Source organism: Haliotis rufescens, unplaced genomic scaffold (genome assembly GCF_023055435.1).
Source record: "Haliotis rufescens isolate VD_foot unplaced genomic scaffold, xgHalRufe1.0.p SCAF_18, whole genome shotgun sequence".
NCBI lineage: Eukaryota > Metazoa > Mollusca > Gastropoda > Lepetellida > Haliotidae > Haliotis > Haliotis rufescens.
The window spans coordinates 8,035,326-8,052,396 of record NW_025963868.1 but is presented as its reverse complement, the minus strand read 5'-3'; the positions used below and the strand labels follow the sequence as shown (position 1 = coordinate 8,052,396).

The 17,071-nt window shown below is 43.3% G+C and overlaps 1 protein-coding gene across 1 annotated transcript; it reads left to right on the top strand.

The window, feature by feature from the left end:
- The first annotated feature begins 5,190 nt into the window (after positions 1 to 5,190).
- Positions 5,191 to 16,317, top strand: LOC124149682. The gene is made up of 5 exons (XM_046521413.2): positions 5,191 to 5,325; positions 12,597 to 12,764; positions 13,860 to 14,153; positions 15,054 to 15,320; positions 15,835 to 16,317. The coding sequence occupies exons 1-5, from the start codon at positions 5,250 to 5,252 to the stop codon at positions 16,230 to 16,232; spliced, it is 1,203 nt and encodes a 400-aa protein (XP_046377369.2). The 5' UTR covers positions 5,191 to 5,249; the 3' UTR covers positions 16,233 to 16,317.
- The last annotated feature ends 754 nt before the right edge of the window (positions 16,318 to 17,071 follow it).

The following is a 17,071-nucleotide window of genomic DNA, read 5'->3' as shown; positions in this document are numbered from 1 at the left end:
AGACTCCACTTAACACCCGCCTCCAAGATGTTCGATTTGGAAATTCTACTCGTAGTTTTGCAAATAATGCAACGTTGAGTTTGATAAGTTAACAAAAATCATCCACGATTTATTTATGTCCATGTGTATTCGTGTTTCAAGAATGCGTTCCGGTAATTGAGATGTTAAAATGTACTTAACACTGACCATGAATAACCAAGTAAGTAAGCGAGGGAGTGAGTTTGGTTAAAGTCGCTGTTTTCAATATTCGACCAGTACAACAAATACTGAATTCAGTTGTTTTACCATCAGAGAACACACACTATCCTTATTGTCTCACCTGGGCGCACGAGTGGCCCAGTCGTCTAAGGCGCCGCGTTTCGCTGTGAAGAGTAGCGTCCCTTGGGCACGCCAGAAACCTAGGATTGTGGGCTCGAATCCCGTTTATTTCTTAAATAGAAATAACAATTATGATATCATTTTCAGAATTTTCATTTCATTTCATAGATACAACTTATATTCACGTGGGGATTTCTGGATGGAGAAAGTTCCCAGCGAAATATTCTGTTCGTAAGAGGCGCCAGATTGATCCTGTTGTCAGCATCTTTGAGCATGTCATCGTACCCCGGCGGCATTGATCGTTCCTCGTAATATCAATCACTGGATTGTCTCCAAACTCGATTATTGACAGGCTGCCGTCATGAAGCTGGAATGTTGCTGGACCAGACAATCCAGTGATGGATATCATGAGCATCGATCCACGCAATTGGGATACGATGACATGCATCAACCAAGTCAGCGAGCCTGACCACCCGATCCCGTTAGTCGCCTCTTGCGACAAGCATAGTCGTCTTTTAGGGCAAGCATGGGTTGCTGAAGACCTATTCTACCCTGGATCTTCACGGGTCACGAACAGGGAGAACTGACAGATAGTTCCACTTAATTGCTTGTACCGATACGTTAAGAGACAAAGTACGTGTTGAACATAATAAAACACTTATTTGATAGGCATTACTTAGAAGTTGACGAATGACAAAGTAGAAACATTTTGGTATAAATAACTGTAAAGGCGATGTGTCGGTATAGATACTTATACCGTTGTCAAGCAAGGCTGAATAATGAACATGGAACAGAATATATTTAGTAGGTGGAGGAATAACAGTAACAACAATTGCATACAAGAAAGAGATTAACATGAGTAGGTTAAGTAATGACAACCGAAGGATTATAATGTAACAACATGATGGACAGGGAGTGAGTGAGTGAGTTGGGTTTAACGCCGCTTTTAACATTATTCCAGTTATATGTGGGAGGAAAGCCCGAAGTGATGCAGGTCTTAGACGTTTACCACTTCGGTGAAACCCACGAGAAACATAATCGGGGCGAACCGGGATTCGAACCCACAATCATAGGTTTCTGGCGTGCCCGAGGGACGCAACTCTGCACAGCGAATCGCGGCGCCTTAGACGACGGGGCCACCCGTGCCCCCCTGATGGACAGGGACAGCATGGCGAGGAAGCCAAAAAGACAGGAAACCAATTAAACAGGATTAAGGGTACATAGTTGGGCTGATTACTGCTTAATGAGTTCATAGTCTTGATCTCTGTTGATTGGTGGTTTGTGGCGACGAATGTGGACTGCTTCTGTTAGTTTTCTTTTACAGTTAATTAATAAATTGTCTCTACTTTGTAATAAAACACGACTAAAACTGATGGCTTAACCAAGTCACATTGTATTATGTTTTCAGTGTGTGATTATCTATAATCTCATGCAGCAATAGGAAGGATTTATATTTACGTTTCCATTTTAAAAACCTTCCACAAGTGGGTGAGTGAGTTCGGTTTAACGCCGCTTTTAACAGTATTCCAGTTATATCACGGCGTGTCAGCTTAATGTGGGAGGAAAGCCCGAAGTGATGCAGGTCTCAGACGTTTACCACTTCGGTGAAACCCACGAGCACGGGTATGGTGCTGACAAACCTAGAAACATAATTGGGGCGAGCTAGGATTCGAACCCACAATCATAGGTTTCTGGGGTGCCCAAGGGACGTAGCTCTGCACAGCGAATCGCGACGCCTAATACGACTGGTCCACCCGTGACCCTATTATTGTGTATATAAAAGGACAGCCATTATCTACTTGTTATATTATTTCGTTGCATTGGCATTAGTTGTCAGTACCCCTACCATTCTTTTTCATTTGAATTCAAACGCAGTCATTATTTATGTTATGGTTCTGACATGTGATATATGACGTGAAAAGTCGGTAATTACTGCCTAGTTGGTATTGATGCATTTCTGTTGTGTTTCCAAATATATGACTACCACTGGACTACCCGACCGCTCCCTTAGATGAAAGGATGTTTAGGATCAACCTTAATTTGAATATGCTTGTATAAACTCTGATATTCAATAATTGTAATGTTCACCATGCTCAGAAACGTGCTACATTTTCATTACGCGTTTCAGGTATTTGAAACATTTATGTCGACTCAACCCATGACACAATACCATACATGATGTGATTATTTCTCAAGCTATATCATGTAACCTCTCACCGTGTCGAGAAGAATTGTTTTGCCTAGTGTACCAAGGACCACTGACCTCCAAGTAGCGAAGTAAAGTATCATAAAGTAATTTTCTTTGTATATACTGTTTCAGTGTTTTGTATCAGGTATTCATTGGTCCGTCACTAGTTACAGTCTGACAGTTATAGTTATATACCTTTACAGGGTCACATCGGTGTTCTGTATGGTTGTATAGTGTAGCATCTGTAAAGATGTAAAAAGTGGAAAGAGGCTATACAGGTACTAAGCTTCTAGCCTTATCTATTGGTGGCGGGGTTTACAGTTTACATTTGCTTGTGGTTGAAATAATCGTTCTTTATCTGTTCTTTTGTATACGTTGTTACACAGCGGTTTTTACGTATTGGAGAAAACACGCTCCCGATGTTTTGGTAGATAGAGCATGCCCTGGGGAGAGGGAAAAACCAAGGGGGCGAAACTCCCGCGGTTTTTCCCGACCCCCATACTTATAAACCGAAAAAAGAAACTTAAAACAACGTTTATCAACATTTTTATGTTTCGAACATACTTTCCATGAACCTTAGGAAACGCGCGTAAAATATCTGTTGCTGGCGTACGGATCTTGAAAAGGACATTTTAAAAACCAGTGAGGCTTATCAACACCTCTGTAGCTTCGTGGTACACTCACTGGGCTACAGATATGAAGGTTGCGTGTTCGATCCTCGGGAATATAAAGAAAATATTTGTCATTTGATTTTACATTTCATTACATGTTACAATCTGAACGGAAGTTATATTAATAAAATACCCAGGACATTATATAAAATACCAGGGACATTACAACGTCCATGTTTATGAGATTTAACCCGACTGGAAAGTAAAACCCCACAATAGGTTTTAATGCCTATAGAAAGAAGTCTCTTACTTAATAGCAATGCCAATGAATAGGCTTATAATTAGTAATATGATTTCCGTCATCTGTCTTCAAGATAAACTATCCACAGCACTCTCTGTATGAGGACCTGCACAGAGCCTGTAAATGGAATGTTGTTTTGTGACATGAAACTCCACAATCTCACCTCCGATCCGAGCAAATTCTGACCACTGGAGGATATAGTCTATAGTGATTGTGGTTGGTGAGGCGAAAGTGGATTTGATATCACGTTCGGTATTATTGCACTTATATAGTGACGTGCATGCATGTGTGTGTGTTTGTGTGTATGCCTCTGTGTGTGTGTATGCTTCTGTGTGTGTATGCCTCTATGTATGTATGTATGTATGTATGTATGTATGTATGTATGTATGTATGTATGTATGTATGTATGTGTGTGCCTCTGTCTGTGTGTGTGCCTCTGTGTGTGTATGCCTCTGTGTATGTATGTATGTATGTATGTATGTATGTATGTATGTATGTATGTATGTATGTATGTATGTATGTATGTATGTGTGTGTGTGTGCCTCTGTCTCTGTGTGTGTATGCCTCTGTGTATGTATGAATGTGTGTGTGTCTCTGTCTGTGTTTGTGTGCCTCTGTGTGTGTATGCCTCTGTGTATGTATGAATGTGTGTGTGTGTGCCTCTGTCTGTGTGTGTATGCCTGTGTGTGTGTATGCCTCTGTGTATGAATGTGTGTGTGCCTCTGTCTGCGTGTGTATGCCTCTGTGTGTGTATGCCTCTGTGTATGTATGAATGTGTGTGTGCCTCTGTCTGTGTGTGTGTCTCTGTGTGTGTATGCCTCTGTGTATGTATGTGTGTGTGTGCCTCTGTCTGTGTGTGTATGTCTCTGTGTATGTATGTATGTGTGTGTGCCTCTGTCTGTGTGTGTGCCTCTGTGTGTGTATGCCTGTGTATGTACATGTATGTGTGTGTGTGCCTCTGTCTGTGTGTGTATGCCTCTGTCTGTGTGTGTATGCTTCTGTGTGTGTATGCCTCTGTGTATGTATGTATGTGTGTGTGTATGCCTCCGTGTATGTATGTATGTGTGCCTGTGTGTGTGTGCCTGCGTGCGCGCGTGTGTGTGTGTGTGTGTGTGTGTGTGCATATGTGTGTGTGTGTGTGTGTGCGCGCATATAGGTTCAGTGCGAATCCACCTTCTCACTGGATTCGGTATATCGCTATCGATGAAGGAACCCCGACCTCGTGTTCCCAAGCCATATCGCTATCCACTAGGCCATGGAGACGGGATATTTGAGTAAGTCAGTTGGGTTATTACTTCAAACATATTCAAAACATTATTCGATTCTATGTTGTTTAATGTATAGATGTGCTGAGGAGTTACCTCCCCTTGACTAGATATCAGCTGAAGCTCCCGATACTGACTCGCCATGATTGTAGAAAGAGCTGTTGACACCTTTCATCACCTCATCCCTCACTTCACCACATCAAGGGGGCGGTCGGGTAGCCTAGTGGTTAAAGCTTTCGGTCGTCACGGCGAAGACCCGGGTTCGATTCCCGACATGGGTACAATGTGTAAAGCCCAGTTCTGGTGTCCCTCACCGTGATCTTACTGGAATATTGCTAAAAGCGACGTAAACACATGCTCACTCACTCATCACATCGACCCCCACTTTACTTCCTCGACCCTCACGTCACCACCGCGACCCTCCATTCATCCCCACAACTTTCACTTCACCAACGTGACCCACACTTCATCAACTTGACTCTCTCTTCATCACCTCGTCCCTCACAATACCAGTTCAGACTATTGCTGTTGTTTGAGTGCGAATCCACCTTCCAACAGGATTCGGTATGTCGGTATCGATGAAGGAGGCTTGTCTTCCCCGGTCATACGCTCTATCAACTAGACCATGGAGACAGGCAATGAGTAAGTCAGTTGGATTATTCCTCCTAACATATTCAAAACATTATCCGATTCTGTGTTGTTTAATGTATAGATGTGGTGAGGAGTTAGCTCCCCTTGACTAGATATCAGCTGAAGCTCCCGATACGGAGTCGGCTAATGTACACTCGACATGATTGTAGAAAAAGCTGTGTACACTTACGGACATAGGCCACACAGTAATTGGGGCCCAGATTTATGTAATTTTTACGTCCATTCACACTTCATTTCGTCATAACCAATGTACAAAGTTAGTGGAGGCCTACTGACAAACAACTCGCCTACACGTTTCACACCGTATTCACCGTATTCACCTTCACGACCTCACTCCACCAGCACAATCCTCTCTTCACCACCTCGATCCTCGCTTCACCACATAGACCCTCACTTCACCACATAGACCCTCACTTCACCACATAGACCATCACTTCACCACATAGACCATCACTTCACCATCTCAAACCTCGCTTTACCACACAGACCCTAACATCACCACATAGACCCTCACTTCACAATATAAATCCTCACTTCACCACATAGACCCTCACTTCACCACATAGACCCTCGCTTCACCACATTGACCCTCACTTCACCACATAGACCCTCACTACACCACATGGACCATCACTTCACCACATAGACCCTCACTTCACCACATAGACCCTCACTTCACCACTTAGACCCTCGCTTCACAACATAGAACCTCGCTTCACCACATAGACCCTTACTTCACCATCTCGACCGTCACTTCACCACCGCGATCCTCGCTTCACAAAATAGACCCTCACTTCACCACATAGACCATCACTTCAACACATAAACAATCATTTCACCACATTGACCCTCGCTTCACCACCTCAAACCTCGCTTTACCACACAGACACTCACTTCACCACAGAGACCCTCACTTCACCACAGAGACCCTCACTTCACCACAGAGACCCTCACTTCACCATATAGACCCTCACTTCACCACATAGACCCTCACGTCACCACATTGACCGTCACTAAACAACATAGACAATCACTTCACAACATAGACCCTAACTTCACCCAAGAGAACCTCACTTCACCACATAGACCCTCACTTCACCAACTCGACCCTCGCTTCACCACCTCGACCCTCGCTTCACCACCTCGACCTTCCCTTCACCACCTCGACCCTAACTTCCCCACCTCGATCCTCCCTTCACCACCTGGACCCTCCCTCCACCACCTGAACCCTCCCTTCACAACCTGGACCCTCCCTTCGCCACCTGGACCCTCCCTCCACCACCTGGACCCTCCCTTCGCCACCTGGACCCTCCCTCCACCACCTGGACCCTCCCTGCACCACCTGGACCCTCCCTCCACCACCTGGACCCTCCCTTCGCCACCTGGACCCTGCCACCACCACCTGGACCCTCCCTCCACCACCTGGACCCTCCCTGCACCACCTGGACCCTCCCTGCACCACCTGGACCCTCCCTCCACCACCTGGACCCTCCCTTCGCCACCTGGACCCTCCCTCCACCACCTGGACCCTCCCTCCACCACCTGGACCCTCCCTGCACCACCTGGACCCTCCCTTCACCACCTCGACCCTCACTTCGCCATAAGATAATTAACCAATCGTTCTACTCAGATATCAGTCTCCTCATGAACTGATGCCGTTTGGTATTGAAGACTATTTGAAATGTTTATTTTTGGGGTGTTATTTAAGCATTTTGGCAACTCTGTGATAAGTTAAGATACAGGGGAGTTTATATGATTTAGTTCGTATGCAGTAAGAATGTGTTTACCCACACTTGCAGTGACATAATCACAACTAAAAGTACAAATCACTTGTATTTAGTGCTTGAACCATTAGAGTTTCCGGTTCCACCTTAGAAATAAGAGTTTGTTTTCCAAAACTGGAAGCTGTTTATTAAGGCTAAATGTCCTAACGACAAGTAAACTAAATTCCTTCAAAAATCAGTTCTGTGCTTTTGTTGACTGTATCGGCAAATGATAGACTACCCAAATTGACAAAGTAAACACAATTTATGGATAACAACTTCTTTAATTACTGTTAAGACGACGTTTCGGTATAGATCCTTATACCGTTGTCACGTACGACTGACATGCATGTCAAACTGGACGCGTCTCAGTACCACAGGGAGACCGACGTTGCTGCTTGCAGCTATGTGTACATGTCAGTCTGTTAATACTCCCTTTCATTATTACTTCAAGACATTAATTCCAGACATAAGACTCTTTATACTGTCATAAACAATACTTGTATATAAATGAATGGTTTGATAGGCATTGCTTAGAAGTTGACGGATGACAAAGAAGACACAATTTATGGATAACAACTTCTTTGATACTGTAAAGGCGACGTTTCGGTATAAGCCCTTTTACCGTTGTCAAGCAAGACTGAATGAGGGACATAGTACAGAATATATATAGTAGGTGGAGGATTAACAGTAGAGGACAATTACAGACATGAGTGGGATAACATGAGTAAGGAATGACAACAGAAGGATACTCCTCTACTGTTAATCCTCTACCTACTAGAAATATTCTGTAGAATGTTCCTCAGTCAGTCTTGCTTCACAACGGTATAGTGAGTGAGTGAGTTGGGTTTAACGCCGCCTTTAACAGTATTCCAGTTATATCACGGCGTGTCAGCTTAATGTGGGAGGAAAGCTCGAAGTGATGCAGGTCTCAGACGTTTACCACTTCGGTGAAACCCACGAGCACGGGTATGGTGCTGACAAACCTAGAAACATAATCGGGGCGAACCGGGATTCGAACCCACAATCATAGGTTTCTGGCGTGCCCAAAGGACGCAACTCTGCACAGCGAATCGCGGCGCCTAAGACGACTGGGCCACCCGTGCCCCCTGACAACGGTATAAGGATCTATACCGAACGTCGCCTTTACAGTATTAAAGAAGATGTTATCCATACATTGTGTCTACTTTATATCAAAGAAGGTAGAAAGTAGCACAGCGACACTTACCTGTGTATCGAAATTATCATGTGTCCTGAGACAATGATCAACGCTATCTTCAGCATGGAATATCTGAGTCGCAGCCTTTTCAACTTGACGGGATGCGCTGGCGTGACAAAAAAATAAGTCATTATTGCAATTGTTCAAACATGCGTTTTTGTGAAACTAATCAAGGCTGTGTTTTGATGCAGATGCCCGGCAAAGTAGAGTATGGGGGACTGTGTAGACTAAAAAAAGAACGTTATGCCATTACATCAACTCCATGACTGAACATCTGATTATTTTGTCTCACGCAACACCGTCATGCAAATGCAAGATTACCTTTATACAATGTCAAATTAATTACTGTGAAACCAGCTTGAAATTCAACATGAGGTATCGCAGTATCGCTGATGTGAAATGACATATAAAAACCTAGAGGAACTATCAACACTAGAGAATGGCATCTTCTGGGTGCCCTGTGTTTGTTAAAATGCCCAATTATCGCTTTTGAAAAGGTACATGTGTCATTATTTATCATTAATTAGCATCAATATTCTGAAATCGATAAAATGGTTAAGGAGATGGCATCTGACGATATTGCCCATGGTATTAATGACGCCACTGTTTAAATGAGGTCCCAACACGTGTACATTACAGAGGAAGTGTGTATGATACTATAAGTTACATGTATGGTGTCTTCAGTTGCCGTATACGGTGTCATATTAGGTTAGTAGGGAAATATTACACTATTTGGTATCTTTGTCGCACATGTCATGTCAAAATGAAAACTTGACACTTACAACCGGTATAACCGACAGGACCAGTACATATGTTTCCGGTACAACGCTTTAATGTAAACATAAACGTTAACAATGCAATATATAATGCACTAAATGTGAACGTTTAAAGTACTATAGCTAAAATGGATAGAATTAGCATAAAAATGTCCGCATGTTTACAGAAATCTGCGGGCCACTGTAACTTGATAGCAGTCCGCTCTCCCCTAACGACGGGCTGCTGTCTATTCTGTTGCTTTGTGACGTCATTGGCGTCACGTTTCTTGTTTGTGACGTCATCCTATAGTATGTTTTATGACGTTGCTATTTGTAACTAAGTGATCTCTGTTGTAAGCTTTTTTTATAAACCAAGTCACGAACGTGGTTTCTTTAATAAATAATGTCTTTGCTCATCACAATTAATGATATTAAAATACAAAACAGTGTTGAATAACATATTTCTGTACCAGAATTTGTGAGGTGGGTGAAAAATCCAAGATGGCTGTTACTGACCGTATACGGTCTCATATTAGGTCAGTAACGGCCATCTTGGATTTTTACTGACGGTATACGGGCTCATGTGGGGTCAGTAGTTCTGCTCTCTGATTGGTCATTCTCACTTTGAGGCACAATAACAAGACATATGTATATCCTACTGATACACAAATTCGACATTCATCAGTATGACGCACACAGTAATGTAATACTCTCTAGCTAGCTCTGTACATTGGTCGATATATGTTAGACTTGACCAACACAACACCTTACTACTACTACTACTACTACTATTACTACTACTACTACCACTACCACTACTACTACTACTATTACTACTACTACTACTACTACTACTACTACTACTACTACTACTACTACTACTACTACTACTACTACTATTACTACTACTACTACCACTACTACTACTACTACTACTACTACTACTACCACCACCACTACTACTACTACTGCTGCAGCACGGTGCAGAAATGAGTGTCAACCAAGCAAAGTGCTATATCAAATCGGCCCAGATTAAGAAAAAACATGGCAAACATGCGGACCTTGCTTTCGAAATGTCACGCTTGCATCCCAAGAATAAGTTGCCGACCCCCCATCGTTCTCGGTGCCTTAGGTTTGGTACCTCCCAATTTGATCCTGACATTGGGAGAGTACCCGGGTTTGCTTCCAGGAATACAGCCCTTCTGACAATCTGGGTAATGCAGAAGGCTGTAGTTTTGTGCAGCTACTACTACTACTACTACTACTACTACTACTACTACTACTACTAGAAACCCGTGAAGATCGGGGGTGGGGGGTGGGTGGGTGTGGGGTGTGTGTGTGTGTGTGTGGGGGGGGGGGGGGGGGGGTGGTAGAATAGGTCTCTAGCAACTCATGCTTGCCGTAAAAGGCGACTATGCTTGTCGTAAGAGGCGACTAACGGGATGAGGTGGTTAGGCCCGCTGACTTGGTTGATGCATGTCATCGTGTTCCAATTGCGTGGATCGATGCTCATGATATGAATCACTGGATTGTCTTGTCCAGACTCGATTATTTACAGACCGCCGTCATATAGCTGGAATATTGCTGAGTGCGGCGTTAAACAACAAACTACCCATTTATATAGTGCGCATATTTCCACAAGCTCAAGACACTATTATTACTCCAGGTAACTGGATCATTGTGCACTGAACAATCATTCCCAGCTCCATGGGGAGTATACACACAAGTTGCCCGTTAGGCGCTTGAAGGTTAACAACCATTTTGACATCTCATTCTACCGGGTACCCATTCACTGCTGGGTGAGCAGAGTCACATTTCGCACAAGGAAACACTACACGTGTTACATGGTCTTCAGTGCGGGGTAAGACCAAAGCGCCAGGAACTCTCAGGAGCCAAACTGCCGAAACGCGGTCACCCATCTGAGGAATCTCTGGGACCGACGTTGTTCATCTTCCCCTGATTTGTGACCTGTGCGTTGTGAATAGGACCACTGACAGCGATCAGGTTACTGGATGATGTGCAACATTTCAACTCTCCGGCCTTTACTTGTGGTGCTGCCGGAATGGTGATGCTACTGTGATAGACTAATAGTGAGTGAGTTGGATATAATGCCGCCTTTAACAGTATTCCAGTTATATCACGGCGTGTCAGCTTAATGTGGGAGGAAAGCCCGAAGTGATGCAGGTCTTAGACGTTTACCACTTCGGTGAAACCCACAGGCACGCGTATGGTGCTGACAAACCTAGAAACATAATCGGGGCGAACCGGGATTCGAACCCACAATCATAGGTTTCTGGCGTGCCCGAGGCACGCAACTCTGCACAGCGAATAGCGGCGCCCAAGACGACTGGGCCACCCGTGCCCCCGCAAGTTGATTGGAGAAACAGAAAGAGGATGGTCAGTGTTAAATAGCGTGGTGTTTATATGTTACTTAACAAGTAATTGAAAGTATTCTACAAACATATCATCAACGTTGACTCTGAAATCATTTTTGTTTCCTTAGTTGTATATTCAGATATTTGTAACGAGGAAAAAGAAATGACTGTAAAATATATTCATCCTTCTCATAACTGACCTCAGATTTAACTTTCTGTTTCATTTCAAATCACTATAATGTGATGGGTGACTAGACACGTGAGACAGGTATGTAACACGCTGCCTTACTTGTATAAAGTAATCCCTGAACACTGATCAATTGTACATTCGACATATGTGTGTCACATGGATCAATACTTTGGTTCGAGCAATGCTGTGTTTCAGATAAGACAATGACTGTATCAGTTTGAGAGATATTCTTGATTCATATCCGATCGCACAATTTACATCTGTATGTACCGACTTATCAGTGTGTTAGCGATATGGCGGCGGTCTGTAATTCATCGAGTCTTGTCAAGCCTATTCACTGACTGACGCCATGAGCATGGATCTTCGTGGGTAGCCACGATTTATATCATGTCGAAGTGTATTCGTGTTCAAAGAATGCGTTCCGGCAATTGAGACGTTAAATTGTGCTTAACTCTGCCCATGAATAAGTAAGGAAGTAGGCGAGTGAGTGAGTTTGGTTTCACATCGCTGTTTTCAATATTCGACCAGTACAACAAATAATGAATTCAGTTGTTTAACCATCAGAGAACACACACTATCCTTATTGTCTCACCTGGGGGCACGGGTGGCCCAGTCCTCTAAGGCGCCGCGATTCGCTGTGCACAGAGTTGCGTCCCTTGGGCAAGCCAGAAACCTGTGATTGTGGGTTCGAATCCCGTTCGTGGGTTTCTCCGAAGTGGAAAACGTCTGAGACCTCGGGCTTTCCTCCCACATTAAGCTGACACGCCGTGCTATAACTGGAATAATGTTAAAAGCGGCGTTAAATCCAACTCACTCACTCACTCTTCGAAATTGGGTTATAAGGACATGCAATAACCAAGGCAGCGAAAGTGACCATCCGATCCGTTAGTCGCTTCTACAACAAGCATGTGTTATATCCTTTAAGGACTATTATCGCTGAGTGAAAACACTATTTTTCAGCTTTCAAATCCACAGCAAAGGAACTGCGTCAGCTACGGATTGCTCAAGGAACATCCATGACATCCATGGCGCTGTACACATTCATTCATATGTGCCAGACAATGGACTCAGCCCCCTTGTGTGCTGTGTGCGTGCTGGTGCTGATGCTTCTAATACCAGAGTCACACGGTATGTTTCCACAAATTGAAAATACTTCAGTTGCGTATGTATCACCTACAACGGATATAAATTGTTTCTTATTATATGACAAGTAACAAATGTTATATTTGGGATAACACTTTCTTAGTAAGGTACAGATTCTCGTACTCCTTTGGGGTTGGTGAGGTGAAATTGTGTTTAACGTCGCGTCCAAGACCATTGCACTTCTATAGCGACGTGCATGTACGTGTGTGTGTTTGTGTGGCTGCTTGTACTAGTCCGGACTGATGCCGATTTATAGTGCTAGCTCACTGAGATACCATGCCGCAGTTTAACATGAATACCCCACTCAGACACAGTATACTGACTCCGAGCCGACCAGTCCTTGTTTTAGCCCCTTAATGCCGAGCGCCAGACAGGGTAACAACAAGTACCATCTTTTAACGTCTTTTGGTATGACGCGGTTGGGGATCGAACCCCGGACCTTCCGCTCTCCGGGCGGACGCTCTACCACTAGACCACGGAGGCGGCCCCTTTTGGGTTGAGTCAGCCTCCGAGGCCTCCACAAAAATGATCTACGTTGATCTAGACTACCAGTTGTCGGACTTTAATTTTCGTGAAAGCATCGGTGGCTGAGTGGGTTAGATCGCTAACTTTGTGTGCTGGCGATTAGGTTCCACACTCTGTCAAATGTGGATTCGAATCCTAGACTGGACTCAACCCCCCAAAAGTACGAGAATCTGGACTTTACTAAGAAAGTGTGATCCCAAATATAACATTTGTTACATTTTGACACTTTCTAAATGGCATTGTGCATTCATTATATGACACATACAAATCAGTTCAATGCATCCATAAACTGATTTATACGTCAGAGTTAAATTGTAACGTCACATCGGTGACATTTCATGACGAGAAGACTGAATTAAAACCTGTACGATGAACAGTACTATAACTAGATTATCACAGATTCAATTTAAAACTAGTTGAGAACATGTAAAAGAAAAAATACATTAGTCAATAACACAGTATTAAAAATAGGCTTTAGATGACCAACAACTGAAGGTAGATTAAATACAGATATGTAAACTTAGGGGTATATACATTAACTATATATTCATAAAGGTATGTCGGAACTCGTCTGTCCAGATGTCGGATATCTTGGTTCTCCTGCTAATCTGACGTGCATCTCACCAAGTAATACAACTTCACGTGGCTATACAACACCGCAAGGTGAAGTTGCCGCCATCTGCAGTTTATCAAGTTCATCATGTACACCAATGGACAACTACATGGCGTCTACCATCAACCAGACACACAGTATCCTCACCATACCTGCAGTACAACAAACACATGCTGGGCAATGGAAGTGTACTACCCATCCTTGGTCTCCACTATCCTGCAAGATCACTGTTGTGAGTAAGTACCCCAAGATAGGATACATGAAGTAAAGTCAACACCCGTAACAAACCATCATATATCATCACTCAAGCTGCTTGTGCCCTATTCAACCATGGGGAACTTCATCCCCTAACTTGTTGCTGGTGAGTGTTGAAATATCAAGGGTAATGATATTCACCGGATCATATTGCAACGGACAATCAAGACGTATTATTGTATTATTCTATCGGGGGGCACGGGGGGCCCAGTCGTCTAAGGCACCGCGATTTGCTGCGTAGAGTTGCGTCCCTTGGGCACGCCAGAAACTTATGATTGTGGGTTCGAATCCCGGTTCGCCCCGATTATGTTTCTAGGTTTGCCAGCACCATACGCCTGCTCGTGGGTTTCACCGAAGTGGTAAACGTCTGAGACCTGCATCACTTCGGGCTTTCCTCCCACATTACATTAAGCTGACACGCCGTGATATAACTGGAATAATGTTAATAGCGGCGTTAAACCCAACTCACTCACTCACTCAGTATTATTCTATCACAGTAGCTTTACAATTCCAGGAGTACCACAAGCACAGGCCGGAAAGTTGAAATGTTGCACACCATCCTGTAACCTGATCGCTGTCAGTAACATGATACATCACACGAAACATAATGGCCATGGATCGAGTGTCACTTGTTTTTATGTCACATTCAATTACACTATGTAGTTATGGCTTATATATAAAGTATGCCTTGAGGGCGGTGGGGTAGCCTAGTGGTTATAGCGTTCGCTCGTCAGACTGAAGGCCCTGGTTCGATTCCCGATATCGGTACAATGTGAGAAGCCCATTTCTGGTGTCCCCCGCCGTGATATTGCAGGAATATTGCTAAAAGCGGCGTGAAATCAAACTCACTCACTCAATATGCCTTGAATATCTCATTCCAGAAGAGCCGTCATGCCTCCTCACGTGTGCTACAAATTCGTCTCCTTCCTGTGATGGGGGAGATCGTGCTGTCCATGTCATCGGATACTACTGTTCGGAACCGGTTAATATGAAGCTGGTGTCTGAAGGATCTGACATTAAAGTTACCACAGAGACAGTCACTGAGACGAAAAATAAAACAGTTCAAATCCCTGTCAGTAATACTACTTTCAACTTGGTCTTCACTTGTGGCACATACAATAAAACTCTTCCTTGTCAAGCAACTGAGGGTGAGTAATAACATTAACCTTTTCACTTAATTCTAAATATTACTTAGGAATGATTAAGGATAGTTTTATTTTTAACATGTTGAACTTAGTGGTAAATAGCTCGTACCTGCATCGCTTCTGGCTTTCCTGGCGCATAAAGTTCACATAATACTCTTAAGCAAAAAAACCAGATGACATCAAGAGATTGTTTCATTCAACAACAGTTATGCTGAAGACATTCGTCAGTTTCATCCAATTACTTCCCCAATGAAAGTATGATTATGTTTTGCAACCACTCATGGAAATATCACTATCACTTGCATTTTACAAATATTTCCTCGTTGAGTTGTGACGTCCTTGTGGCCCACTGCCGCATGGTTGTGTTTTTTCGAAGTGTAAGGATCCGCTTAACTTGGGTTTTCATCACCAGACCGACCCTCGAATTCTTTCTCTCAAAAGCTCATAAACCATGATATTAGTCAGGGTGTTGATAAACAAAGCTTATGTCATCACCGTATTTCCGTGTCCATTGTAGGGAGTACCGAACTAGATGAGCAAGGCGGTATCCTTAATCAAAGAACATTTCTCGTTGCGGGGATCCTTGTGTCAGGATTTGTCTTCACGCTCATTGCCATAACCACCGTGCTGATGAAAAGGAGAAATTCACAAGCAGTTCCTCAAATGCAGTGTGACGACCCACCTGATGTATCTGCTCACTCGCCCAATGAATCTGACAACCCGCCTGATGCATCCATGTGGGGAGCAGAGGATTGTGGCCTTGGTGTCTCAGATGCTTCACCTACTGTGACAGACGCAGAACAACACGCACCTGCTGAGAACATGGAATTGAGCACGTTTGGAGAAGACTGTGACATACCTCTATCAGATAGTGACTTTGATGATAGTAATATGAGTAGTGATTTTGATGAGTAATGGGAGCTCTGTGATAAGTAATGACACAAATAAATAAAATCAACCAAGGCTCTAGCTGCGAATCTATTGTTTTGGGGACAGAACTGACAGGACACACGACTTCACGCCTTCATCCCTGTAATGCCACATGTTTACACAAATTAGAAATGATGCATCATAACACAGCTACAAAGTGTATACTTTTAATTACATAAAGTGTTTGGTATGCATACCAACTTGTTCTTGTCTTTACACAAATCTCTCGGTAAAGTTCTCTGGGTACTTTCGTTATTACAAAATCACCAATTATTCTTTCCTTGATGATTATTCATCTTATAAATCATTACTCGAACCAGAAAAAAATATCTGTCTACTTAAGCACGTGAAAGAGATCTTCTCAGAGCTTTATGTAAACTTATGTAAAAAAGCCATAATCTGAATTACATAAAGTGTTTGATACACATATGCACTTGTTCTAGTCTTCACACGCATCTCTCGGTAAAGTTCTCTGGGTACTCTCGCTATCCACCGGACCACGGAGACATCCTGGGGATCGACCAAATAAGGGTAATCCCGATCTGTACTTATATTCAAAATTAACACAATGATTCGCGTAAATGATTCTATTGACACAACTATTGCCGACGAACACACTCTGATTTTAGATGCAGATGACGGGACGAGAGAGACTGGTCATGTTTTGAATGATGATGATGTGGCCTAGATACAGTGGTTAGTGAGGGTGTTTTCTCAAATCAATTTCTTTGTTTGATAAACATTTTTCTGATATCGAATGTCTACAAAATTGTAATGGGTAATCGACAACAATTGTTATATGTATCGATGCACAGGCCATCGAT

Coding starts and splice junctions, on each gene's coding strand:
- LOC124149682 (XM_046521413.2), top strand. CDS start 5,250: ATGTCGGTATCGATGAAGGAGGCTTGTCTTCCCCGGTCATACGCTCTA. Junction 5,326..12,596: donor ACCATGGAGACAGGCAATGA/GTAAGTCAGTTG, acceptor ACTATTTTTCAG/CTTTCAAATCCACAGCAAAG. Junction 14,154..15,053: donor CTGCAAGATCACTGTTGTGA/GTAAGTACCCCA, acceptor ATCTCATTCCAG/AAGAGCCGTCATGCCTCCTC.